Source organism: Abramis brama, assembly GCF_963993115.1.
Source record: "Abramis brama genome assembly, chromosome: 14".
Lineage (NCBI taxonomy): Eukaryota > Metazoa > Chordata > Actinopteri > Cypriniformes > Leuciscidae > Abramis > Abramis brama.
Window position 1 is genome coordinate 16,477,308 of NC_139976.1, and position 27,344 is coordinate 16,504,651.

At 38.2% G+C, this 27,344-nt stretch overlaps 1 protein-coding gene across 1 annotated transcript in view; it reads right to left on the reverse strand.

The window, feature by feature from the left end:
- Positions 1–749: 749 nt before the first annotated feature.
- wnt3 (wingless-type MMTV integration site family, member 3) overlaps positions 750–27,344 on the reverse strand; it is a 30,473-nt gene continuing 3,878 nt past the window's right edge. The window contains exons 2-4 of the mRNA XM_084135715.1: positions 12,448–12,689; positions 6,786–7,051; positions 750–3,353 (exon numbers count right to left, since the gene is read on the reverse strand). Coding sequence (XP_083991841.1) covers positions 2,874–3,353; positions 6,786–7,051; positions 12,448–12,689 — 988 coding nt within the window. The 3' untranslated portion in view covers positions 750–2,873. The remainder of the gene's footprint in view (positions 3,354–6,785; positions 7,052–12,447; positions 12,690–27,344) is intronic.

Here is a 27,344-nt window from a genome sequence, read left to right on the forward strand (position 1 = left end):
GTCAGTGTTTGGCATTTATAACTGTTTTTAACTCACTGGTGCTGCTAAAAATGACTGAAATATATATATATATAATTTCAATGAAATGAATGTGCTATATTTTAGTTATACTTAGTATTTTAGTACTTTTTTATTTAATGTTTTGTATTTTTAGGGGATTTTATGGTACTAAATTATATTAATGAAATAGTTATTATGATCCATTTTTTTTACCTGTTAATCACTTTTTGAGCATAGACTTAAAAATAAAATTTCCGATTTAAACTGTCGTAAATCTTTAATGCTTTGAACTTAAACTTTTATAACTTTTTTTTTTCACTTCAACAATAATCTGCCAAGTGTCTTCTTTAAAAAGAGGCCAAACTTAAGTTTATTATTAAGAAAAATGCATAAAAATACTATTTAACATTTTATATTAAATATATATATTTTTACGTTTTACTCTAACATTTTTTTACTTTAAAACTGCGAGAAAATCAAAGCCATAAATCTAAACAAGTTGTGTTCTAATTTTGAGGTTGGTTGGGCGCAGTACCAAAACATTTCCACTAGAAGAAATTTGTTTCCAAAGTCGTTTTTGAGCGCGAACAGTACAAGTATGACTATTATTATTTTATTTTTTTGGACCTTTGACCCTTTTTGAATCATGTCCATGATTTTTTTGTGTGTTCACATAGCAAGTGCCAAACTTTTACCAAGTTTCGTACCATTATGATGAAGTAAAAAAAAAAAAAAAAAATGACCGAACAGCACCAGAGGCCAGGTTAATAACCTCACAATGTGAATCTCACATTGTTCTGTGCATACAACACCAGGAGCCTACCGAATAATAATCATGAACAGGTAAAATATGTTTTATTTCAGTCAATATTTGTATTGTGTATTGTGTCATGCTTTACTCTTGTCATTTTGTTTAGCTACTGGAGTGGAGACACCAGAGGTCCGCCTGCAAACCTACAGGATGATGTCAGCGCTGGAATGACAGAGTAGATGCAGACATGGAGGTCAGATGATTGTGATCTGGTAGATTGAACCCTTTATTTAGCTGCGTGCCAGTGTTGCACAGTATTTTATTTTTATGCCACTATGGAGAAAATCATTGGTTGTGTCGTTATCCGCATTGCATATTAAAGGAGGCTACATATAGCACAATATATCAATTGTGCTAGAGTCAATCTTGTATTAAAAAGCAAAATCATGAGACTGTTTTGTTCTTCAAATATATAATCTTAGTTCAGTCATACAGATATATACATTGTGTAATAAATAATATTTATAAAAACATAACATTTTCAGATTATAAAATAAAAAGGGAATTATGAACTTTTAAAGGCTTTGTACAAAACTTTGGATATAGCGGAAGGAGAAATGGAAAAGGGAGCGTAGATGTGACCGGTGAGAGAGGGCTCCTCAAGGATTGGTGTGGATGTGAAGTAGCATTGCGTAGTTGAACTTAATTAACAGGAAGCGTATGGGACTGTCAGAACATGTCGTATGGAAACCTCCTGAAGTCTGTTTCAGCTTTGTGAAGCCAGTCTTTCCTCCATTTAACCCGCACACAGCAGTCCTCCACTTCCAACACGCTCTCATGGCGATTCACAGCTATTTTATGTTTTGGCCAATTGGTGGCTATTTCGTATAAACTTGTACGATTTTTACGTACGTTTTCGTAGGATCCTCTTGCGCCCCGGTTAGGTTTAGGGATGGACCTTCATGCTTGCTTTTTTCCCAAAATTTGATCAAATTCACATTGTACGAATTCATACGAAATGGCCAAATCGTAAAATCTCATGAGATAGGGTTGCCACTTCCCTCCTTTATTCACCCTCTTATTTCTTTCCTTAACTGTCCTCCTCCTGTTCACTTGTTCTCCTTCCTCTAAGCAAACTTCTCATCAGGGAAGTATTGAAACGGTGCCTTCACAGTCATATACGAGGAGCTTTATCAAAAAGAATATGTTAAAAATAATCGTCATAATCTCTAGAATTAGTATACTCATTAGTAGTTTTGTAAGTGCAAATTTTACTGGTCGGGTGCACGTGAGCCCAGTGCGTGTCGTCGCATTCTGCTGTCATGCATTTCACCAGCTGTCATGCACTCATCCAGAAGAGTTACCGATGGCTTTGCATGTACATGTTCTGCAAAATATCCTACTGAAATTTTAAAGGGACCCACAATGCCTTTTCCCATTTGCACCGCCCACAGCATTCTACGCTAATTTATCGATTGCATCCCTCCAAACTGCTGTATAAAGCGAATTAACAGGAGGTTTTTATGTAGCAAACAGCAATATGTTCCACGTTTTGAACATATATAATTATAGAGAATGTGGTAGTAGTGTTCAATATGTCCTTGGATGAGGAAACCTTAGAGACCATGAGGGAAAACATGAGCGATGCATTGGATTCAGTAGTATAGCAGGGCGCATTTCGAGACCCAGCGTTCAGTAGTTTCTCGTCGTCCTCCCTCCCTCCCTCCCTCCCTCCCTCCCATCCTCTTGTTCTTTCATGCGTGCCTAGTGTCATTGGTTGTAGGTGAACATATCCCGTTTCAGCCCCTGGGCAATAGGGCGCGATGATCAGAGAGATGGTGTTACAGATAAAGAAGACTGAATGATAACAAGGCATTTTGTTTTTTTTGCAGAAGTAATGTGTGCCACTAAAAAAAAAAAAAGAGTGAGAGGAATGGCAGTAGTAACCATGATGCTCACGTTGGGCATCTTTTGGGGTGTGTAGATCAAAAAGGGCACATTAGTAAAGAGTTCTACCACAGAAGTGCCACTATCATGTGTGTTTTCTCAGTCTCTCCCTCTCCTTCTCTTGCTTTCCGTCCTTTAATGTCCACTAGTCCCTTTCTTCCTCCACCTGCTGCTCTTATTTACACGTGTGCACGTCGTAGACCCTCACACACTCCTGGCAGCTGACGTAGCAGCACCAGTGGAAGATGCAGTGGCATTTCTCCTTGCGCTTTTCTGTCCGTGTGTTATGGCCACGGCCGCAGCACAGCAAGTCGCAGCCCTCAATGCCGTGCGACGACACGTTGCAGACGCGGTCACGGGTACCAAACGAACCCGTCTCTGGGTTTGGCTCGCAGAAGTTGGGAGATCCCTCGTAGTACACCAGGTCTCGCTCGGTGGGGTGTTTGAAGAAGGCGTATTTGGCGCGTAGTGTTTCCACCCAGCCTCTGGACTCCCGGTGTTTCTCCACCACCATCTCGGAGGCACTGTCGTACTTGTCTTTCAGGTAGTCCCCCAACAGCCGGAAGTCAGGCTGCGCCCACCAGCAGGTCTTCACCTCACAGCTGCCTGACAGTCCATGGCACTTACAGCGAAGGTGCATGTTTTCCAGGATGGTCTGGAAAAGAGAAAACATTGGAAATTTGGTATTAGTTTTAGTTATCTATCAAGGACCATTTAAAATGATTGCGGTTGTGCCATGTAGGAATATTAAATGATTAATTTAATAACTCAAATGTAAAATGTAAAAAAAAATCACTTTATTATAAACAAATAAAATAATTAATAGACAATTTAATAAACTTTAATAAAATATTTTATAGTTAAATACCATTAAATTATTTATAAAACAATTTGAACTACTTAAACATTTAAAAAACGATTTAATTCACGTTAAATTGCAGTTAAATAAAACATTAGTTCATTAAACATTAGTTAACTACATTAGTTAATATGAACTAATAATTAACTGCACTTCTACAGCATTTATTAATCTTTGTTAATGTTAATTTCAACATTTACTAATACATTATTAAAATCAAATGTATTTAGGCATCTTTACACAGAAAAAGCGGCACAGAAACCAAATCTGAAGCGGCATATAATAATCACAATAAATAAAATAATTTGTTAACATTACTTAATGCGCTGTGAAGTAACATGAATAAACAATGAACAGCTGTATTTTAATATCTAACGTTAACAAAGATCAGCAAATACAGTAACAAATGTTGGCCTATTGCTCATTGTTAGTTCATGTAATTAATAGATTAACTGATGTTAACAAATTCAATTTATTGTAAAGTGTTACCAATAAAACAAAAAGTGAATAAATCATTTTTAAATGCATTTGCCAATTGCTTTTCTGACAGATGCCTTTCTTTAGCCATTTACCAATCATGTTTAAAACATGCTATTGGAAAGTTCACTCACTGCAGCAACCAATGAACAAGTCTGTCATTGCAAGGGTTCCTAATCACATTTAGTCTGAAACGTTGCTTCTTGTTTAAGAATTGTTGTATAAAAGCAGTATCACAATTGCAGTCATAGTGCATATCAAAATAAATGTCAAATCTGTATTTAACTCCTGGACTACAGTTGAACAGCAATCTTCATCATGTGATATTGTTTGATTATTATCACCCTGCCCGTTCTAAAGCAGATTTTTAGTCTCCAACAACCTGGACTGCAAGTTCTTCTGGATGCTCTCAGGCCACAGGTGTTGTTCAGGTGCGGAGCGTGCAGACAGGTCCTTGCAGTTCTCGTCTAATTCTCTTCTGAAGTCCCGCTTAATGGAGTATGCCATCGGCACTATACGTCTTTGTTTTGGTTTGTTTGCCTTAATTTGCTCGCTATATTTAGCTGCAGAATTCCCCAGCTGCGGCGGAAGGCAGGTGTTTGCAGGTCCCTGGGGGTCTAGTTGGGGCCGCTGACATCATGTCCCGAACTCTTTGGGCCCTGAGCGGGTCCCTCAGGCTGCGTGGAAACAATGGAGTATGCGAGGGTCCTGACGGGGCTGACTGTCTCAGTGCCTGCTCCTGTGGTCCCTCGCTGATCAAAGCGTCGGTCTGTTGCAGTGTGGTCTCCGACTGCCCCTTAAGCACCTTTAACGCGAAAGACTCCAATTCTGAGTCATGACAGCAGCAGTGACGGGCTAAACCCCGAATCCCAGTGTTATTCTTCCCTCCCTGCCTCCTTCAAACCACCAACTGAGTTTACACCTCTGTCACGGATTCAGTACAGATGCAAGTTATGAGAGGCATGAAAGGATAAGAGAGGTAATTACCCGGTAATTTCTCAAGAAAATACCAGTTTTAAAGTTGAAAGTCTCTCGGAAAAGGGATCAGGAGATATCTGACAGATCAGCGGTGCATTAACACCTTTGTGAACCGCGGGGTAAGACCCACCCAGGAGTGGCACAAGTACAGCTTTGTTCTTTGTTTGGTTATCATGAACCTGATGGCTTAGAGGTGAAGTGTGTAATTTCTGTGGTACGTACTACCGGAATCACAATCAGTTTCAATGGCCTGACTGACACAAAAACAACATTTTGCTCAGCCAATCATGTGAGTTTGTCCAAGCAATGACAAATGGAGTATTTGAAAGTAGGCATTATTTTGCATTTCTGTTTGGAGTGGCGCACAAATTACACACTTCACCTAAAGTGATTTCACAAATATGGTGTGTATTCTCAGCTTATCTCTTTTCACATTACATATGTCACCCTTTGGCATATTAACAGCAGACACAATATTGAATTTCAAAAGGTTAATGATGATATCCAGTGGTACTAAGCAGAGGGAGATATAAGGTTACCCAAGTAAAGAAATACACAATATGGCTATAAGTATGTGGACACCTGAACGTCATCTTGGAATAAATTGGGGTCAAAGTCATTAATATGTTGTCATTAAGACAACATACTTTTGGTCACGTGATGTATTTCTCAATGCTGTTTTCAGCATGACATCCATGACGCTTGCAATCCTGACTACAAGGTACTACACTACTGTTCAAAAGTTTGGGGTCAGTTTTTAATGTTATTGAAAGAAGTCTCTATACTCACCAAGGCCGCATTTACTATTTATTATTTTCACTTAACACAGCAGCCATTTTTACAGTATATGATCATGCTCTCATTTATTCAAGTGCAAGACGCAAACAACACGTGCACACAGAAAGCTGCATCAGAAAAATCGGAACCAGCCTGGCTGGGCCAGTAGAAAAATCCTTAGCGTTGAGTCCTGCTATATCAAATGCACAGCTAAAAGTGACATTTATTATAATGGGTTTATGTGAAGATTTTTTCAATTTTTTAAAGCCTATTCAATGTTAAAAAATGATGGCTTTCAATTATAGTTTAATGATGAATGGCTGTAATTAATGGCTAAAATGGAGGGGGAAAATCCATTGAATAATGACACCAGTAGCAGTATTGATATCAATGATTCATTCATATAGTACTTAGTAAAAAGATGCCATTAACCACAATATAATTCATCATATTTATGTTTCTTCTACAGTAATTTAGAGATTCATTGTGAAATTATTAAACTTTAAAACTGTATTACAAAATCGTATATTAGGTATGATTTAACATGTTTAAATACAGAAAAATGTGATTATTTATGTTTTTGTTGATTGACAGCACTAATTTGAATATATTTTAAAATGTAATTTATTCTTGATATGGCAGAGCAGAATTTCCAGCATCATTATTCCAGTCTTCAGTGTAACACGATCCTTCAGAAATCATTCTAATATGCAGATTTAGTGCTCAAGAAACATCTCTTATTATTATCAATGTGGAAAACAGGTAAATTTATACATTTAATACATTTCTTTCCAGTTTTTTTTTATGAAAACAAACCCAGCATTTTGTAACAGAAATGTCTTCAATGTAACATTTGATCAGTTTAATGCATTGTTGCTGATTAATTGTAATAATATATATTTTTTTTTAATTAACAGTATAGTGTACATATGGAATTATTCATATAAAATCAACATTATTTTTTTAAACGAATTAGAAAGATCATGTGTCTCTTACCATCCGTCCTGCCTCGTTGTTGTGCCTGTTCATGGCACTCCGTGCATCTGGTCGGTTCTCTCGAGCGTCAGCAAACTCTCGAGACACCAGAACCCCAAACTCAGCGTCTTCACTGCAACCACCCCACTTCCATCCCTCTCCCGGCGGGCCTTTATGATGGGAGTCACAGCCGCACATTGTGGAGGTCCCCTCTGCGCACGAACGGGTCACTGCAAACGCCACTCCAGCTGAGGCAATCGCATGAACAAATGCAGATTCTCTTGTGGCTTGAGAGAAGAAAGAGAAGAAAGTGATTTTCTTTGACATTTGTGTAAACATTTCTTTATGTTCCTATGACTGTTATATGTCTGTCAGAAGAACCTGGAAAACTTATATGTCTTGGTCCAAAACCTAGTGAGCTGCCAACTCCTGCAAAGACTGTTCTGAAAGGTAGGCAACTTAATTATGTTGCCTTTTAAAAGGATAGTTCACCAAAAATGAAAATTCTGTCATTGTTAATTTCCCCTGATGTTATTCCAAAGCTTTGACTTTCTTTATTCTGTGGACCATAGAGATGATATTTTGAGAGAGGTATTCAGTATTCTATTACAATAGTGTTCTGATTGGCGCTGCACATCTTGCACTTTACTGTATTTTTATTATCAAAGTGATTACGAGCATCATTGCGCGCTTTCAACGCCATAGTTTCACTTTAGTTCTATACGGTCTGGACTCTGGACGGCATGCTGTCCTAACACTAACCAATCAGACCGGAGGTACTGCCCAAAATGCCGCAATAACCAATCAGAAAAAGTCTGGGTTTTTTTTCAAGTCAAGCCGATCATCGATTTCATGATTTATCGTCACTGTCACGTTCGAGAACTTGAGTGCTCATGATCATCAATGGATATTGCTCTCTACAGGACAAATTGTCTTTCAAGGACAATAAAGTAGAAATTCTGATGGCACATGGAGTTGCTGCATATCAAGAGCATTCCAAATCAGTCATTTATGAGGTTCCACAACAGTTAGGATGCTGCCCTAGAAGTCGTGTAGTTAGACAGCGAGACGGCTCACTCCCTTTTGGAACTGAGCTATAGTCTATCCTGAGGCTCTTGTAAAAGGTTTGAAGGAGATCCCTGCTTCTTTAACTGGTGCCCTCCCAAAAGTCTCTCATCTATCTGTGCTGTGTCTTCAGGGCATGGATCATTTTCTGTGATGAGCTCTGGAATATATTGACGAGGTGTTTGAGTGGTGCGCTGTAAACGTCTCTGACAGCACCGGGACGATTGTTGATCATGTCACTTATGGCTAATGCAGCCCGAGGTTGCGCTGACGTTGTGTCATCTCAAAGGTGTGCTGGTTTCTCTCTGGATAATGTTTCAGGAGCCCCCCCAATCTCCCACCAGTCCGAGCCCCGCGGCCACGTGTGTGAAAGCCAGCAATAAGTCTCCGTGTTTGGTTTCTGAAGGCATGTGCTGAGAGATGGAGTTACGCCCCCTTTGAATGTAACAGCTTATTATGTAACCAGACACCATCGTTTCACAATCGCAGCACACTTGCTGTGGCTGACCAGTTCTCTTGGTCTCCACAGGAAAAACTGCAACTCAACCAAACCCAATACAGCTTCTTCACCCCAAACATTTAAGTGCCTCTAATAACAGTGATTCTCAGACCAAGTTTGTCAGGGATCAGTAAGGCCTATAATGGTGTAAGATTATCTAAAGGAGCGCCCACACACATGGAATATGCTGTAATGTGGATAATGTGAATTTGTGACCAAAACAGAGTGCCTGCTCACTATGTTATGTTTAGATGATAGTTGTCATGGTAATGCGTGTTATCGTTTTAGTACATTAATTCTGTAAGTCTGTCCAGCAGTCATACTGAGGACAATCTTGGATGTATTTTGTGCTTTCAATTGTTTGTAGAAGTCAGTGAGGCTTAAAACAAGATTGAACACCACTGACTGTAATTGTGTGGACTTTTTTCAAAATACCTTGTTTCACAGTAGAACAAAAGTAATACAGGTTTCGAATGACGTGAGGGTGAGTTGATGATGACAGAATGTTAATTTTTGAGTGACCTATTCCTTTAAATCCATAATACACCTCCATGAGCTCAGAGAAAAGATAAATGCATGATTGCGATTCAAGCTGCAAGTTGTAGTGATATAGAGTTTCATTTTAATCACTTATTACGTTCTATGATGGTTAGGACGCTGTGTTAGAAGGAAGTCGCCTATGTAGACAGTAGTGCGGCAGCTTAGTTTTCTGATTTCTTGTCAGTGTTTGCTAGCTTTGATATCGTATACCCAAGTATATTATAGAATATTCGTATACTATATAGTAACCGAAAAAGTATTCATAAAACAGTTTGAGAAAAGTACCCAGATACCCTACTACTTCTGAGATTCTGAAGTGCACATCCAATGGACTCTTTACTATCCCATGAGGCCACGGGAAAGGAGATGTGAATGCCAGTGAAGTGGCACAGCTTACACAAGTCACATGACAAAGCCAACATGCGGATGCAGCTCGTCTGGATTTCGTTCATACTACACATTCATACTATATAGAAAATTTATTTTTGAAACAGTTTCAAAGTTCGTTCCTCTTACTCAGTATGTGATATCGGACACAACACTACTGTACTGTATATGCTAGTATGCTCCTGAAAATGAACAAAATCAGTGTTTAGCAGATATACACATTTCAAATGTATAGTCTTTCTCTTCCAGAAAAATATTGATGACTCATCCTGCACTACACAGATTTTTGTCCAATCAGATCTCTCCCTCTAGAATGAGAATGTCCCTGATTAGCAAGTAGCATATTATGGTTCATGACTGTGACGTAACTAAAGCCGTAGGCTATTGAGGCCAATCCCTTTGAATTTGTCCCACGCAAACTTCCTGTTCCTACAGGAAATGCATGAACACAGGACAGAAAACTGTGTTCATCAAGCAATTTCACAGGGTCTTTAAGACATTATGGACGTTCGTTGATGTCTAGCTGTTTCTCATGAATTTGCAGACTCATCTCACCCCTGGTATTCTTGTTTTATTCTTGCAGGAAGTTCATGTCCGCACACATAGACAAACAGTCCTTTTTAATAAAGGTTGTGTTTGGGCGCGCACCTCTCTGGGTTTGCTGCCAGAAGGAGGCCCAGTTGGTTCTGGCAGGCCCAGCTGGGTTCACCACAACAGAGAACTGTGAGCTCTGGGCCCCAGGAGCCCTGGCCAAGGGCCAAGAAGAGCGCAGCTCCCGCTACCTGCTGGGTCCATGAATCCGCCTTTGTCTCTGTGTTGTCACACCGTATTACCCACACAAAAGGGCCCAGCACCCCGCACCCCATAGCCCAGTTCAGCGCTGCCCAGAGCAGGGGCTGGCATTCCCAAAAAGGAGCGACCCCCCCCCCCCCCCCCCCCACCTCCTGTTACACACATACACAAAACACACATACATCTCATACCAGCCACTATGCCAAAATATTCCAAAGCATTTAAAAAATCCAGTTAGGACCCATCGGGCCAATCCGGATGCAGACAGAGACCCTACTTCCTTATCTTCACCTCATACTGTCCATCTCCTTCATCCTATCCTGATCCCCCTCTTGAGTTCCCCCTGCCTTCCACCTCTCTCTTCCTCCATGATGGGGAAGGATGGGAGATTCCCTTTCAGCCTGCTTTCATGACACAGTCAAAAGGGCGTGTGAATGGGGCGTCCGTGGGAGCCGGGCGGTAAGAGGCACACAGGGATGGCTCATACTGGCCTTCATGCACAGTAGGGGTCGAAGTGAACCCTCTAGCCCTTTTCTATTGCTTGTAATCTCATTTGGCCTCCCTTCTCTTTCTCTCTCTCTCTGTCTCTCCTTCACATACTGCCTGTTCCTGCTCAGGTCCTGCACTTCGGATAACTGCTTTAGCATCTTAACCGTCCAGAATGTATGTGATTTTGAGTGGGAAAGATACATTTAGCCATCATTCAGCCAGCAATCGATGTTCTCATTTAGGAAATGATTTAAGTTACTCTTGTCCCCTTCACCTCAATTTTTCAAAACCATTCACATCTAGAGTATCAGAAATATTCTGGAAAACCCCCACATATGTAATGTCAATTAAATGTTTATAGCAAGATGTGCATGGAAATTGAAAATATTACACATTCTACATGGACTTTTATCTTAAAGAGCTGTGAAATCGCTTGAGCAGTTTTATTTTCTGTGTTGACATTTTTCTATTGAAACAGCAAGTTTGGGTGGAACATATTGAAGGAAGTGTTCATTTTTATGCAGGTTTATGTTTAGTTTTTGTCTTTTTATGAAAATGTTTTTTAATAAGGGTACGTTTACACGACAACGATATGCTTAAAACGGAGAAGTTTTTCTTTTGAGTTTTCCGCGTACAGACGACACCATTTTCAAAACTATCCCCATTCACACGGATCCGCGAAAATGACTAAAAACACTGTATTCTGCTGCCAGGCCATAGATGGTGATGAAACGCTCTAGACTGAACACGTAATACGCATGTGCATTATGTCATCGTCTTCTGAGATTCACGGTTTTGTTGTTTTCACGGAGACCCGTTTTCAAAAGTTTGCGTTTTCAGGCACCCAAAATACCATTTACGGTGTAAATGAACGGCCAAAACGCATAAAAAGTTTTTTTAATTTTAAATTTTTCATGTTCGTCCGTTGTATTTCCACTGAAGTGGCAAATAAATTTGGTTGACAGAAATTACATTTATTTAATTACACGACAGACTAAACTTTATATTTGGTACTAAACATTTAGAAAAATGCATAAACATTTATTAATTTGATCATCTCAAAACATAGGCTATAAGGGAAAAATAACCAGTGAAAACCTTAGCTAGCATATCATGACTTTTAACCAGTAGCAATATTAGCTAAGCTACTGATTTTTTCGTCATTTAAACTATGATTTAAATTTACGTGTCTTGGAGACTATTTTAGGACATTGACTTATATGAAGCGTGTTTGATTTTGTTTTATTGTCTGTGTAGTTGGAAATTGTACAGTTGAGCAATTAATTAACCCGCTAAAGCAATTCAGTTTACAACGTTCAGATCTTTCAACTAAAGTGGAGTAATCCTATGGTAACATTTTAGTTTAGGGTCCAATTCTCACTATTAACTAGTTGCTTATTAGCATGTATATTACTAGAATATTGCCTGTTTATTAGTACTTATAAAGCACATATCAATGCCTTATTCTGCACGATCATATTCTACATCCCTTAATCCTACCTAATACCTAAACTGAACAACTATTACTAACTATTAATAAGCAGTAATAAGCAAAAGTCATACTTAATAGTTAGTTAATAGTGAGAATTGGAGGTTAGTGTGACCTCCTTGATTTACGATGATTACATTATTTAAAAAAATAATAATTAAGCCCAATAATGTCTTGCAGTATTACTTTTCTCTTCATATTTTCAATAACAATATTTTTTAATTAAAATAGACAATTTAATTATCATCATGATTTTTAAATAGTTCACTTGCCACTAAACCATGATTTACTACTAACCTGTTGCAACTTCTAGCATATGGTTGACCTCAAAGCAAATACACCTAAAGCAGCTGTGGAATGTCGTAAATTTTATTATGGCAATTTAAATACTAACTAGACTGATGTGTGCAGTTAACCCATACCTTTATCAAGTACTGGTCCAAATATGGCTAGATTGTCCTTGATAGTGGTGCAGTTCCACCTGCGGCCACGGAACTGGTGCTGACATTCCTGGATTCCCAGTTTGACTCCCTCTGCTACACTGGGCATGATCTCAATGTAATTGCGGCAGAAGCGCAGCTGTTTTGGCACCAAGCCAGGTATGGAGCCACACAGGATGGGTTGTGATCCTATGGATGAGTACTGCTGCCCAAGGGCCAGGGACCTGAAATGCAAGTGTTAAGATTAGACCCACATCTGGACACAAATCTAATTCTCATACTGGAGGAAAGTTGTTCAGAGCGACTGCGTAATCTAATCTTTTACTTAATGTGTATTTTTTGTCACCGTTATTATGGTTTGTATAGTTTGCATGTTAGTTTAGTATTATATGTAGATTGAATGTTAGTGTTGGAAAGTCGTGATCTAGCCAGTTATGATACCATCTCATAGATGATCAGTTATATCCACTGCAAGAGGTGGATTTTTTTCTGTTTGTGGAAAATAGTGAAAGCTTAGAATATTTATGTCTTTGCCGATCCAGTTTTTTAACCCAAATCCTTTTTGTGTGTGTGTGTCTGTGTCATTTGATATTTGGCTGTTGTTAGTGTATTCATGTGTGTGGTTGTGTGCAGTAGCTGAGCTGACAGCAGATTCCTTAGAGATTTCCTTCTGCTCCAAACAGTGAGTAGCTCAACGGTTGCACGAACACTTCATAGAAACAGCCTCAATCTATTCGTTATTCCAGATACAATTGTACTTTCACATTGAAAATTTATTTTATTGCCGTCTTTCTCTGTCTAAAATAAGAATGAAACCACACAATTGTGATTACCTACCTGTTTTGACAAGCATACTTGGTAAAACTTTATTTTGATGGGAACTTTGCAACTACATGTCAGCTAACTCTCATTAGAGCATTAGTAGACTGTATGCTTAATATCTGCTAACTCTTTGTTGTGATGATCCTCTAACAGACATTCTACTGACTATAAGTAACTTATGCAACTAATTCTAATCCTACCAGTCTACCTATACTATACTAACACTCTAATGAGAGTTAGTAGACATGTAGGTTAAAAATTACTTTTAGTCAACAGAATGTGTTAAAAGGACCATCAAAATAGAGTGAAACAGCATACTTTAATAATAGGTGTAACCCTTACTCTCCTTTAGCACTGTTGCTGATTATCACATATTTTTACATTTTATGTGTGTGTGTGATCTGTCTGTTCCATAACATATGCAGAACACACACGCTCTGACTGGAGCTGTAATAAGTCAAATATTCAGTGTTGTAAATCCTGCCAGTGCCTGGAAAAGATTCAGTTGTACAGCAGAGGAATCTATTAGCAGTTCAATCCTCATTTTCTCACAGACAATGCTATAAAACATATCTGCATGAACCTCTGAACCCAATGACTCCGTATCTGTTAATGTCACATTCTGTAAAGATCATTTAAAAATGTATAATACAAAAGTTCAGACTATAAATTCTGATCGGATGAGCCAATGCCATTCTTTAATGCGCCAAGTACCTGCCAACTGTAATAAGTCTACAGTTTGGATAATGAACTACATTACTATGCAGAAGAATGGTTTAATCTGATTGAGTAAATCAAAATTTGAACAGACATCATTATCATAATGCTGTGGCCACCGATGTATAAAACAGCATGCCTTTTGAGGCCCCTCATGAAGTCATAATTAAACGGAAGTAGCAATCTTTATTGTGACGTACATCTTAGTGACACAGATAAACGAAAAAGAAAAAATATAGGGCTCTATGCATTGGTCTTTGGTTGGATCATGGAAGCAGGTCTGAATTTGCAGTTGATTGTAAGAAACGGGCAGGTTTATGTCGTCAAAATTATTAAAGTTGTCTGTTTCACTGGAAGGTCGGGTTTGACATTTCGATTAAGAATTGTGAGGTAAAATAAATAAAGAAACGAAACATATGCACAGAATCATTTTTCACAGTAAGGTAATAACATGGATTTAAAAATAGGGTGAATTCAACCTGATCTCACAGGAAAACATTACTATGTTATGAATTTGTATGATGTGTATTGTACAAAAAGGGTCCCAATAAAAGAACTCTTCACTGCCAAATATTATTTCTGTAATTTTTTTCAGACCCTGTGAATTTAAGCAGCTGCCTTGAAAGAGTGCGCAAAGACAGTACTCAATGCTTTTATGATGAGATATGCTGCCTGAGAGCTGGCATAGACGCTGTCTTGTGGGCCAAAGGTTTACCTGGTTCCCCCTTCAGGCCAGTGGAGGATCACACCTATTAGAGATCAGCCGCTCACGATGACCTCACGCCCCCCGCGGGGTGCAACCCTATCACAGCACCAATCTCTCTGACAGATGAGTGTACTGCTGCACCCCTCACACACAAAAGCCCCAGCATTGAAGTCAGAAGAGAAAAATCCCCCTCAGAGGCTTCTCGGCTTCTCTTTTGCTCTCCTCCCTCGCTCCAGTCGTACATTCCCTCTTGTTTGATGTTCTGTGAAACCGTGAACACAGAGCTGGGAGATGTTAACGGGCTGCCAGGAATCAGAGAAGGTGTGAGAGGTGAGTCTTTGTATCAGAGGTGCCGAGAGTCTTATGTTAAGATAACTTGCGTTGTCTCGCTGCCTTTGATGCATCACATGGGTGCGTCACTGCACTGTCAACCTTGTCATGGAGTTGACGTCATAACGCTGATGTTTGTGTCCGTAGGTGAAAGTGGAAGTGTTTAAACTGCTGCACAGGTAAACATTACATGTCTCTCTGTTATATAATATTCAATACTACCGTAATCTATGGTAAAATTGTCAAACACATCCCTTAAAGCCTTTTTTTGTCCATTGTCCAACTCAATAATCAAAGGCCCCACATAGTCTTAGTTCCGCCAGTATTTCTGCTGTAATTATGACAGCACTGCTTGCAACGCCATAAACTGGGAATGTTGATATATTAAATTAATTAAAGAACATTCAAGAATAATTCAAATTCAGTATAAACATAGAGTCAGTAAATACAATAGTTATTGAGAGGGAAAAAAGACCTGACCTGACATTTTTTCTTGAAACTTATTGAAATATATTTAGTATATGTGACCCTGGACCACAAAACCAGTCACAAGGGTCAATTTTTTGACATTGAGATATATAAATCATATGAAAGCTGAATAAACAAGCTAGGATAGGTGTTAGGATATGACAATATTTGGCCGAGATACGACTATTGAAAATCTGGAATCTGAGGGTGCAAAAAAATCGAAACATTGAGAAAATCACCTTTAAAGTTGTCCATTTATGTTGGCGATTGTGCTGCATTCACTCACAAAAATAAATGTTTTATATATTTACGGTAGGAAATTTACAAAATATGTTCATGGAACATGATTTTTGGCATAAGAGAAAAATCGATCATTTTGACCCATACAATGTTTGTTGGCTATTGCCACAAATATACCCGTGCGACTTGTTTTGTGATCCAAGGTCACATATATTAAATACAATTCTATATTTCGTGTGTTTTTAGGAGTTTAATCTGATTGATTTTTGATGTAATTAAATCATTTTTATCCATAATCAAATGAGGCCCCCCAATGGGCCCCGAACCCCTAGCTGAGAATCACTGTAGTAAAGGGATAATTTACCCCAAAAAGAAAGCTTTCATCATCTACTCACCCTCATGTTATTCTAAACCTTAAACTCTTAACTGCGACACAAAATATGTTTTTGTCCACAAAATGAAAGTCAAAAGAGTCCAAAACAACATTTGGACCCCAATGACTTTCATTGAATGGACAAAAACAAAAACGAGACTTAAAAAAAAAAAAAAACATTTGTTTCATTTAAGAAAGATAGTCATACTGGATTGGAATGACATGAGTGTGAGTAAATGATGACAGAATTTTCGTTTTGTAGGTGAACTTTCACTTAAAGGAAGAGCAGTGAATCTAGTACGTTTTTCTTTGCCTGTATTTATACTGTGTTTGTAAGCTCCACTGTTTTCCATCCAAGAAGCTATGGTTACAGTATGGCATTTTTATAGTATGTCATTCATTTACTCCACCATGTATTATTCCTATCAGTTTAGATTATTATTTTGTAAGTGTCTGACAGAAACCCCAACCCCTTACATACAGTAGGAACTTACTGGAAGCAGAGCCTGTTTTCTGCTATGTTTGCTGAGTGAGTAAGTGACATAATTACACATTTGCTTGCAGTGTAACTGTCCATTAATCTCTCACCCATGTGGATGATTAGTGTGTTGGTGTGTGTGTGCGTGTTGTGCTGAATGGGGGATCAGTCTTTTTCGGCCGTCTACAGGTAGACTCCTAATTAGATGTGGATGTGTTTGGTTTAGTTAATTACTAAACCGCATGCTTTGATACAGACCCGACCGTGCTTACATTGCATGCTTCACGTCCTTAGTGATCTGTGGTTTGTTTGTTTGGGATGTGCACCATTGACTCTGAAGTGGATGAGAAGAGGAATGCGTCAGTGTGGAGGGATTGCAAATGCTTAAATACACACCAAAACCGTTTTGAGGAAAGAAGGGTGCGGCGACACAGCCGAGTGGGGAAGACAAACATTGGGTTGATATGAGTTGCTAATTTGTCTGCTGGAATCTGCTACTGCAAGGAGACACAGTGAAGCTTTAGAGTCTAGCAGGTGCTTGTCTGAGCAGGTTTAGGGCCTCCTCTAGCCTTCAGGTGTTCTCGCTCACTTTCCGTGCTGCTGAGTGGGTGGTGACTGCAGCGCAAGATGAAAATAATGACGCAAGCATTAATGAGCCATTGCAAATCACAGCTACAAGGATTATGAAGTGAGGGAATTCCTCTTTTACACAAAACAGAGAAATGTTCTTTTGTCATTGGCTAAAGATTAAAGGGATACCCACCCAAACATTAAGTCAGTGTTATGAAAGTCATATTTAATTAAGACTGGGGTTGTCATGATAATAAATAAAATTGTTTTTACATCTGGTTAAAAAAGATAGGGTAGGGCGAAAAACACTCATTTTCTCCTCCAACTTTTTTACCTTATATTTATGCATTTCTTTTGTAAATGCCGTTTGACTTAGTCTTTGCATGTTCGCTTTGTAAACACTAGGTCGGTACTTCCGCCTACGTCACGCGTGACCTTTCAACGTGATTTGTGTGGCGCATCACAGCTAGTGCAAGACGAGCATTTGTGGTTAAAAAGTATATAATATTATTTAGTATTAAGTGTATAATATTTTTTTTGAAAATGACAGATCGTTTCGCTAGATAAGACCCTTATTCCTCGGCTGGGATCGCGTAGAGCCCTTTGAAGCTGCATTGAAACTGCAATTTGGACCTTCAAACTGTTGTATCATTGTTGTACCCCATTGAAGTCCACTATATGGAGAAAACTCCTAGAATGTTTTCCTCTAAAACCTTCATTTCTTTTCGGCTGAAGAAAGTAAGACATGAACGTCTTTGATGACGTGGGGGTGAGTAAATTATCAGGAAATTTTAATTCTGTAGTGAACTAATCCTTTAATATGAATATTTTCTATCTTGATTTTTGAATTATGCATTGCATTGTGTTGTATTTTAGAGTTAAAGGAAATGTCTGAGTTGTGTTTTAGAGTTGAAGGAAATATCCAGAAACTTACGGATAATGTCCAGCAGAAAATTACCAGTACTGTTTATGTTTTTCTACTGATTTTTTTCTACAATGCATTGACCAGTGCGCATACATAGAGCACATCAGGTAAATGGAAGCACAAATGTACTTGTATGACATACGAGAACGTATCTTACTGGTTCTCGCGCATCGAGCCATTTGAGCTTCCGGGCACCATATTTGATGTGCTCTACGCATATGAGTTGACCAGAGTTTATATGAGAATAAAATTAAATCTGTTCATCATACTGTAAAAAGCTACCATATCTCCTTGGACTTGGATTAAACCTCTCAATTCAAATGTATTTCTTTTATGATTACTTAAACGTTTTAAAGCATCAACGTTTTGGTGGAATGGACTTTCAATAGAGGGACAGAATTTGTGTTTTCAGGTTTCGAATGACTTGAGCGTGAATAAATGATGACAGCATTTTTAATTTTGGGTGAACTATCACTTTAAGTCTTTATCCCTTTAAATCTCTGTTCAATATAAAAAAAGTGAATGAGGATGTGAGTTGTCAAGTTCCAAAATGACCAAAAAACCACAATAAAAGCCAAGTACAATCAACTTGGATGTTTGTCATTTCAACTTAAGTTATATTAAAATGACTTTTACATTTTTTTTTTTGAATCTTGTACAGCTTATAAAAAAAGTTGAAAATGGCTTACCTTATTTTGATAAAGCAATGTAAAAACATATGTTGTCGTAACTTATCGATCATATCATTTTTACAGTGAAGTCTTTAGAAGCCATACAACAGTTTTGTGTGAGGAACAAACTGAAATTTAAGTCATTAATAACTGAAAATCTTTCGCCCTTTGCTTTCCTTGGCATTGTTTTTTGAGTGAAGTAATGGTACCCGTGGCCAGGTGCAAAACAAAACCACTATCTAAGACTGTCTCTTAAAAACTAGTCTGACCAACTAGCAGTTAGTCAAGGGATAATCAGTCTTTTTTTTTTTTTTTTTTTTTTTTTGATTCAAATAATGGCAGTCTTCTTTTTTATGTGACTGACTTAAAGTCAGCATGAAAAACTTGCGATAGTCTTTTCTTCTCTATTGTGACGTATATGCGAGTGAAACGGCTTCTCGAACAAGAAAAAAATCCAGGGTGGGACTTGATTTTGTCCATCAGGAACTGATTGGATAATTGTGGTTTGCTATTATTGATGTGATCTCATGTGAGTTACAGCTTGTCCTGTTTTCATGCCAGCAAACACATCATTAGAGAAGAGATGTCTTTGTAAGAGGGAGAGGAAGTTATCTTGATTCAAGATTATGAGGGCATATAAATAATGAGGGCATATGAATTTAAAAAAAAAATAATAATAAAGATGTGCATGGCTAAATTATTTATAATATATACTGCAATATTCCATAAAAAAAGAAAGTGTCAGTTTTGATTTCATGGTGACTTTAAAAAAGGTATGAGCACTCTCAAAGATAAAAAAAATAGATGACTAACTTTTAAGACTATTATGCAACCAGCCACTGATTAATGAATAAACCTTTCTTTTGGATTGAATCAGTTGATCCAGTTTATAAAACTGGTTTGAATGAATAGTTTGTGAATCAGACTGATTTGATTCTTGGGAACTCACTGACAGTGTGTTTCTCAGTGTGTTTCTTGTATAAAATATACTAATGTGATTCATGTGCTAAGTTTTCTAAAGAATTAAATAGTACATGAATTATATGAGCAACTTATTTAAAATATATTATTTTCATTGTGCAGTTGTGTCCTTTTGAAACTTCATTTCTCATCCATTGTAGTTGCATGGTAAAGAGCGACCAGCACATTAAAAAAAAAATCCCTTTTCTGTTCCACAGAAGAAAGTAAATCATGCAGGTTTGAATCATTATAAGGGTGAGTAAATGATGAATTTTCAGAACAGAATTCTTTTTGGATAAACTATCCTACGAAACCCTCCACATGACATGCGGGAAAAAAATTATAGATATCGTGGCCACAAATTAAGAATTCGTTCTCTTATTTTAGTAAATCGTGCCCATGATTTACTAATTCGTTCACTTGTTTTAGTAAAATTGTGGCCACGAATTAAGAATTTGTTCCCATGACTAAAACAATGCAAAAACAAATTATTGCAAAGTGGTCACAATTTAGTAAAACGAAGGAACAAATTATTATATCCTGCGCACAATTGACTTAAAACGAGGTAATGAATTAGTCAAATTTGCTGACATATTAGTAAGTCGTGGGAACGAATTCTTAATTCGTGGTCACGATATACATGTTTTTTTCTCCACGTCATATGCAGGGCTCCGTACTAGACAAAACATATTTTCATGTCATTCTCCAAGTGTTTTTCAGCTCTTCACCAGCTTCTCCAAAAAAGTGGGAGATGAGGCACCTGTCCATGACCACACTGCTGAGTGTTCTGTTTTTGTCCAGAGGCAGAAGAAATAAGAAACTCTTTGAACTTGTGAGTTTGTGACATCCGACCCCTTGAGCTCTTGAGGTTGATGCCTTGTTAAAGCTGTGTTTGAGTTCATTACAAGGCCACAGCTTTGGCCTGCTACCTCAGGCCTCAGACAGGTCAGGGAACATTCACCACACATTCCTGGCCAGCTTCTGCTCCTTTTGAGAGCTGCTTGGAGATACACTGAGGTGTGTTTAAATGAGAGATCTTCACATTTAGGCTGCTCATTCAAATATAAAGCTTTAACAATTAAGTTAGGACACTCTCATGTCTCATCACACCTTAGATGTATATCACTTTAGTGATCACTCCCATAAAGCATCACTGCCTGTCAGAGCAGCATGAGCTCTATCACTACTTTGACTTCTCAACAGGAGATTAAAGTCATGGCTTAGTTAAATCCCAAACGTCGGTCTAGATCAACAGCATGTTTAAAGATCCTCTGTATTATGATGTATGAATCTCTGCCCTTCCTCAACTCATACTTGACATTTTAAGACAGGAAGATAAGAGATTTTTGGAAAATAACACATACCTTTTTGTGTCAAATGTATGGAAAGCATGTGTGCCTTAGGCTGGATGACCGAAGAGAGGCTCGGAGAGAGAGAAATGGGGAGGAGAAGGATTAGAGAGAGAATCACCCTGTCATAATCAATTCCTCTTTTGAATGATGGAATATTTGTGTAATTTTACAAACGCCTCCAATTTAACTGTCAGTAATATAGTCCACAATTGATTAATTTACAATTTCCCATTGAGCAATACAGTGGGCCATACAGTATATTCTCCATTTCAGTGACTTGTGGAACATTACAGTATTTATGGAAAGTATCACTTTCATTTTCAGAATCATATTTGGAATTTTATCAAATATTCCTAGTTGTATCTATTTCAGTTTAATTATATGCTGCTTTAATTTTGGTCAGTTGCCTTATTATGACCTGATATCATTTTCCACTAACTTAAAAAAGCCTTTTTAAAAGAGAGAGAGAGAGAGAGAGAGAGAGAGAGAGAGAGAGAGAGAGTTAGCCTGAGGATGGGGCTTTTCCTCATTCATTCTGTCAGAACAGGAACACAAGCTCCATCAACACAACAGTTTGGGTTTTTTCCCGCCACAATTTTGATTGGCATTTCAACTGTTCTGGGCTTTTCAGATTAAAAAAATATTACCCTTGAAAAATGTTCAAACCTGTTTTCAATCTCTTTTCTGTTCTGTTCTTAATGACACCCCATGTATCCTTGCTAGTGAGCGCCGTTGCACTAAAGCACAACAACGCACTGCTGCAAATGTGTCATTGATTAATGCATTGTTGGGTGTCTGTTTCTGTGAATCTTTCTTAGGAAGTGCCTGCACCATTGCCTAATACTAACAATCGAAATAACAGATGTTATTTTATGTTGTTTATTTCAGTGAATTTGGAGAAATGTTTTTCAGCAAACTTTGTGAGCAAAATCAACTGAAAGCTGCAAATGCTAGCTAGCTAACTTGAGAAGCATACTGAGAGGACAACAGGTAGAAGTTACAAGAATGTGAACAACATTCAAAAATAAAAACCATGATATCCACCTGTAGGACTGTGGACACATAAGTCACAGCAGCTTCCAGATAGTAAAGCTATAATAGGCCAACAGTCTCTGTTGAAAGATACGTTTAGATTATCTTTGGCTAATAGCCTACTTTACTTGCTAACTACTTAGACATGTTTTTCATTAATATTATTGAAGCTATAATGCTTGTCATCCTGTAGCCTATTGAATAGGCTATTACTCGTAGTTGTCGAGAGTGGCCTACACGTTTTTAACCAATCAGGAAACTTGGGCAACCAGAGAACGTTCTCTGCCTTGTATACTTGTAAACGTCCTCCTGACTTTCAAAGGCCTTTTTTTCCAGCAAATTTTGTATAAACATAAAAATATTAAACAACTGAGGCATAAACTAAACAAATTTCACAGACATTTGACGAGCAGAAATGGAATAATGAGTCCCTGAACAGAGTCAGTATCAAAAGTAGCAGTCAGTGTCTGATGTGTCCACCAGCTGCTTTAAGTACTACAGTGCATCTTATCAGATTTTCCAGTTCTTGCTGTGAGATGTTACTCCACTCTTCCATCAAGGCACTAGTAAGTTCTCAAACACATCTGGGGGGGACATGTGGTTAGACGTGGTTTAGCACTGCAAGGAGGATCAGCTGTTCTTCCTGTCTCACTGTAGCTCTGTCTTAAGCGTCTTACATTACGGACATTGTAGTTTATTACTCTGGCCACATCTGCAGTACTCATGCCTCCCTGCAGCAGGTCTATGGCATGTTCACACAGATCAGCAGGGACCCTGGGCATCTTTCTCCTGGTGTTTTTCAGAGTCAGTAGAAAGGTCTCTATAATGTCCGAAGTTATTGGAACTGTGACTTTAATTATCTACCGCCCGTAAACTGTTAGTGTCTTAAGGACTGTTCCATAGGTGCATGTGCATTAAAGGTAGGGTAGGCAATTTATTTTATAAACACTTTGTTATACTGGTTGAAAAAGTCTTCACATACTGATAGCGATCAATAATGGAAGTGGTTTGAATCTTAAAACATGTACAGATCAGTTCGTCCAATCATTGCATTCATTCATTGCATATTGCATGCAACATGTATTTCCATACCTCCGTACACCCTGTTCGTGCTGACATCACACTTCATCGGCGTGTTCAATAAGGCTACTTAGAGTTGTAGACAATGGTTCCTCCTGAACCAAAACATCAAGCTTATGCTGCGTTAACGTTAGTCATAATGTAATTACGAGATGGCAACCCGTGACGTTATACCCGGAGCTGTTCACGTCCTCAGACTCGGATTTATGCGTTGCCATGTCAACACTATCAACCACGCGAAATGAATCTGCAGCAGTTAGGTGGTACAACTAGAGCCCTGTAAGTTGTTTATGTTCATTATTATTGTAATGTTATGTGCTTTGAGACATGAGGTAATTTAATGTTGTCTCTCCCCTCCTGACGCTTTGCAGAATCTGCTGTGTGCGTTCATGTGTTTTGAAGGAGGCATTGCTTTGGAGACGCTTTAAAGGGAGGGTGGGATCTTATGCTTTCAAAATTGCCTGCCATACATTTAATTGTTTATGGTTCATTGAACAAGTATGAAAAACATTATTTAAACCTTTTCCATTAAAGATATGTAAAGCTTATTTGGATTTGACATATTATTGTTAAAATACAGTATACCGAAAAAGGGAAGTTTTTTTTTTTTTTTTTTTTTTTTTTGGCTGAGGTTTGCTGACATTGGTTTTGACTGACATGTCTTTGGTGGGCAGGGTGTAAGAGAGAAGAAGTGTGGTTAAAGGGATCGGGGTGGTCTAATTCAGTGTTTGCTTGTCTTACCCCTTAACCAAGCTTAATGCAAAGTTTGGCAAACAATTCTCCTGTCTATATGGAATGAAAAACTGTAATACAATCACAGCCAATCAGAAAATATTTGATGTTTAATGTATGATATCACGGGGACATGGCTTCCCAACTCAAAGACTGGTCAGAACTAAAACTCTGATTTACATGAAAAATGTTGTTTTGAGAGTTGTTTGTTTGAGAGTTGTACAGTATATATGTACTGCACATGTACACGGTACAATATTTTACTGATTATTCAATATCTTGGGTGGAAATGCATTACAAACACGAGTCATGTAATCAGATTACCTTTTTCAAGTAACAGTGAAGTAATGCATAAAATATCGGAGTTACTTTTTCAAATAAGTAATTCAAGTTACTTTGTTTTCCCTTTTATTGACTGACGCCTCTCCATGTTGAGAGAAATTGTGAGTAAGTGCAGAGGTGTTGTGTGCGCTGTGTAAACATGATGGTCATTGTAGTTCTAGATTAAGGGCCCTATCATACACATGGCGCAATGCAGCGACAGGCGCGACGCAAGTGATTAGTTTCAGCCCGACGCAGTCATCATTTTCATTTCAATAGCAAATGCATTTGCGCCCATTTGTGCGCCCATGGGCTTCTGGTCTGAAAACGAGGTGTGTTCAGGCACATTGTTGGTGCGTTGCTATTTTGAGGCAACTGAAATAGACTCCGCCATTGACCAACTGAAACCTGGTCTAAAGTCAATGGCGCAATATTTTTTTAGAGCTCGTCAGTAATATGAGCCTATAGGCGGGTCCACAACGTGCGTACACTTTGTCCCGTAGATGGTCCATTAATTTCCTCGCTAGATAGGCATTCAGTATTTCAGGATCCGCCATGGTGCGAGCGCAACTGGCTTTTAAAGGGAATGGGAGATGAGACTCTAATTGGTTTATTGCACGTTATGCCCAAAACACACCAATTACTCATTTAGAGCGCTGACCATTTTTCCCGTCGTTAAACTAGCAAAAGTGCATTCGGACACGCCCTAAGTGCACTTGCACCGTGCGCTTCAGACCATGCGCTTAGATCGTTAAAATAGGGCCCTAAATGTGAGCATGCATTTACTCATCTCACTTGCACAAAAACAGATTCAGTATCCATCAAAAATAATAAAAACTGTGAAAGGCAAACTCAGAAATATTAAGCAAACCTGCAATAATTAAATGTGTTAAATAACACAAATATACTTTATGCATTTAATCTGACTTTATTAACCAATGTCTTTGCTGCTGACCTTGGATTATACAATTCAACCATAATAAGCAAAAATGACTTTAGATAAACATCAGATTTGTTTCATTTTTTTTTGTTTTTATTGCGCAAGTAAGTGTTTAACTTTCTTCTCCTGTGTCCTATTCTTCTTCAATCTAGAATGGCAGCACAGCTGAAAGGTTTGTTTGAGTTGCGCCCTCTACTGTACAAGCGTGAATTAGCATTTCCTTCAGCCTGGGGCTTATTCATTTCACCTTTGGTGTGAAAGGGCCTTTACATTTGCCAGAAATATAACTTTTTTATTATAAAAACAAACAAGCAAGCCCCACTCATGGTGAGAAAAAGTAACGCAAAAGTACCTAAACTCATTATTTTCCAATTAGTCACTTTTTTAGGGAGTAGCGCAATATTATGATGCATTACTTTTAAAAGTAACTTTCCCCAACGCTGTTTACTAATCAATACATCACTAATGTATACATTAATTTATTAGTTTAGCCTTGGTTATTTAGGACTAGATTGCTGAACAGTTTTCCATTCTCACTTTGCTGCCAAAGTACAGTTTTAAGAGGAATGGTTTAGGCGTTTAATAAAACATATATCAAGCTGTAAATACCCCTGAAATCCATCTTAAGCTCATGTTATGAAACATAGTTGGTTTCTAACTTGTCCAAGCTGGTCATTGGCTACTCAACAGGCACCCAAAAACCAGCTAGACTTCCTGAAGCTGGTTACATCTGCTTGAAGCTGGTTTGTTGTTAATGACCAGACTGAACCAGTTACCACAAAGCAAAATATTACCAGCTGACATTTTTTGTACCACTATTGGTGCAGTGCTCGAAGTGAAGGACAGTGTGATAACTTCTGTTGTCATTAACTCTGCCCTAAACCTCAGTTCTGAGACTGCTGGCCTTGTGCTGCGGAAACTACTGTGACGTATGGCTTCAGGGCTCTGTCTCCGGGAGCTGCCGCCTGTCACTGTTCAACTAGCGGAGCTGTCAGGGAGCTAGAAAAGCGCTAACAACTCTGACTCCACCAGCACTCCCTACGTAAGCGAGCTGACACTTTTGATTAAAGTTGTGATGTATTACACAACTCCCTAAAGCCCTTCTGAGTGAACTGAGATGAACGTAGAAGTTTGGTTTTCACCAGAGCCAAGATGGTTTTTCCAATTCCATTCGGAAGCCTGACCAAACATTAGCCAAATGTCAAAATGTGGTAGAAACAGACTGGGCAGATAGTATGTCTAATGCACTTTTATTGTTAAAATATTCTCTTTTTTTACCATATTTTCTTATAAAACTATACAGAACTATGAGATAATTGCAATCTCGCTTAGTGAATGAATCATTCTTCAATTGGATCTTTTCAGTGAATCTGTTGATCCAGTTAACAAGGCTAGCCTGAATGATTCAGACTTCAGAAATTCTCCTTTTCTGTTCCATGGAAGAAAGTCATTTGGAACTACATGAGGGTGAGTAAATGATGACAGATTTTATTTTTTTATTTTTGGTGAAACTATACCTTTAAAAAAACCTTAAGGTTTTAAAAAAACCTTTTTCTCTCTCACACAGACACACACCAGCCAATCTTTATCTGTCTCGTCCACTGTCACTATTTAAAATGTGTGTGTGTGTGATAGGATGACTCCAGAGATAACCTCAGGTGGTCTGGATGATCTAGAGAACACAGGTGTAGCCCGTACCCATTCATCATTGAACCCTGAATGAGAGTAACTGTGCGTTTCTCTTCTTAATCCAGATAATAAGGCACCTCTGTGCATGGCTGTCAGTCATATTAAACCTCTCTCTGTGCCCTAACAAGCAAATTGCAAATTGTCGAAACTGCAACATGACGAAATATCAGGTAATGAAAAAGTAATCAAAAACTGCTTGGTGGGGCAGAATTTTGGACCAATGAGATTTCACAATAGGTGGGGGCCACAAGTAGATGGGACAAAAACTGTGATTTAAATGGAATTTACATGGCTTTTATCATTTGTTTTAATTTATTTGTGTTTGTCACTTTTCTACAATATAGAAATATTTTTTTGAAAAAACAACAACAACTTTTTCAGTCTTTCTACTTCAAAATTTCTAATTTAATCAAATGTGTTAATCAAATTTTTTTCCCAATGTGCCTAAAAAATGAACCTCCACTTCTAGAAAA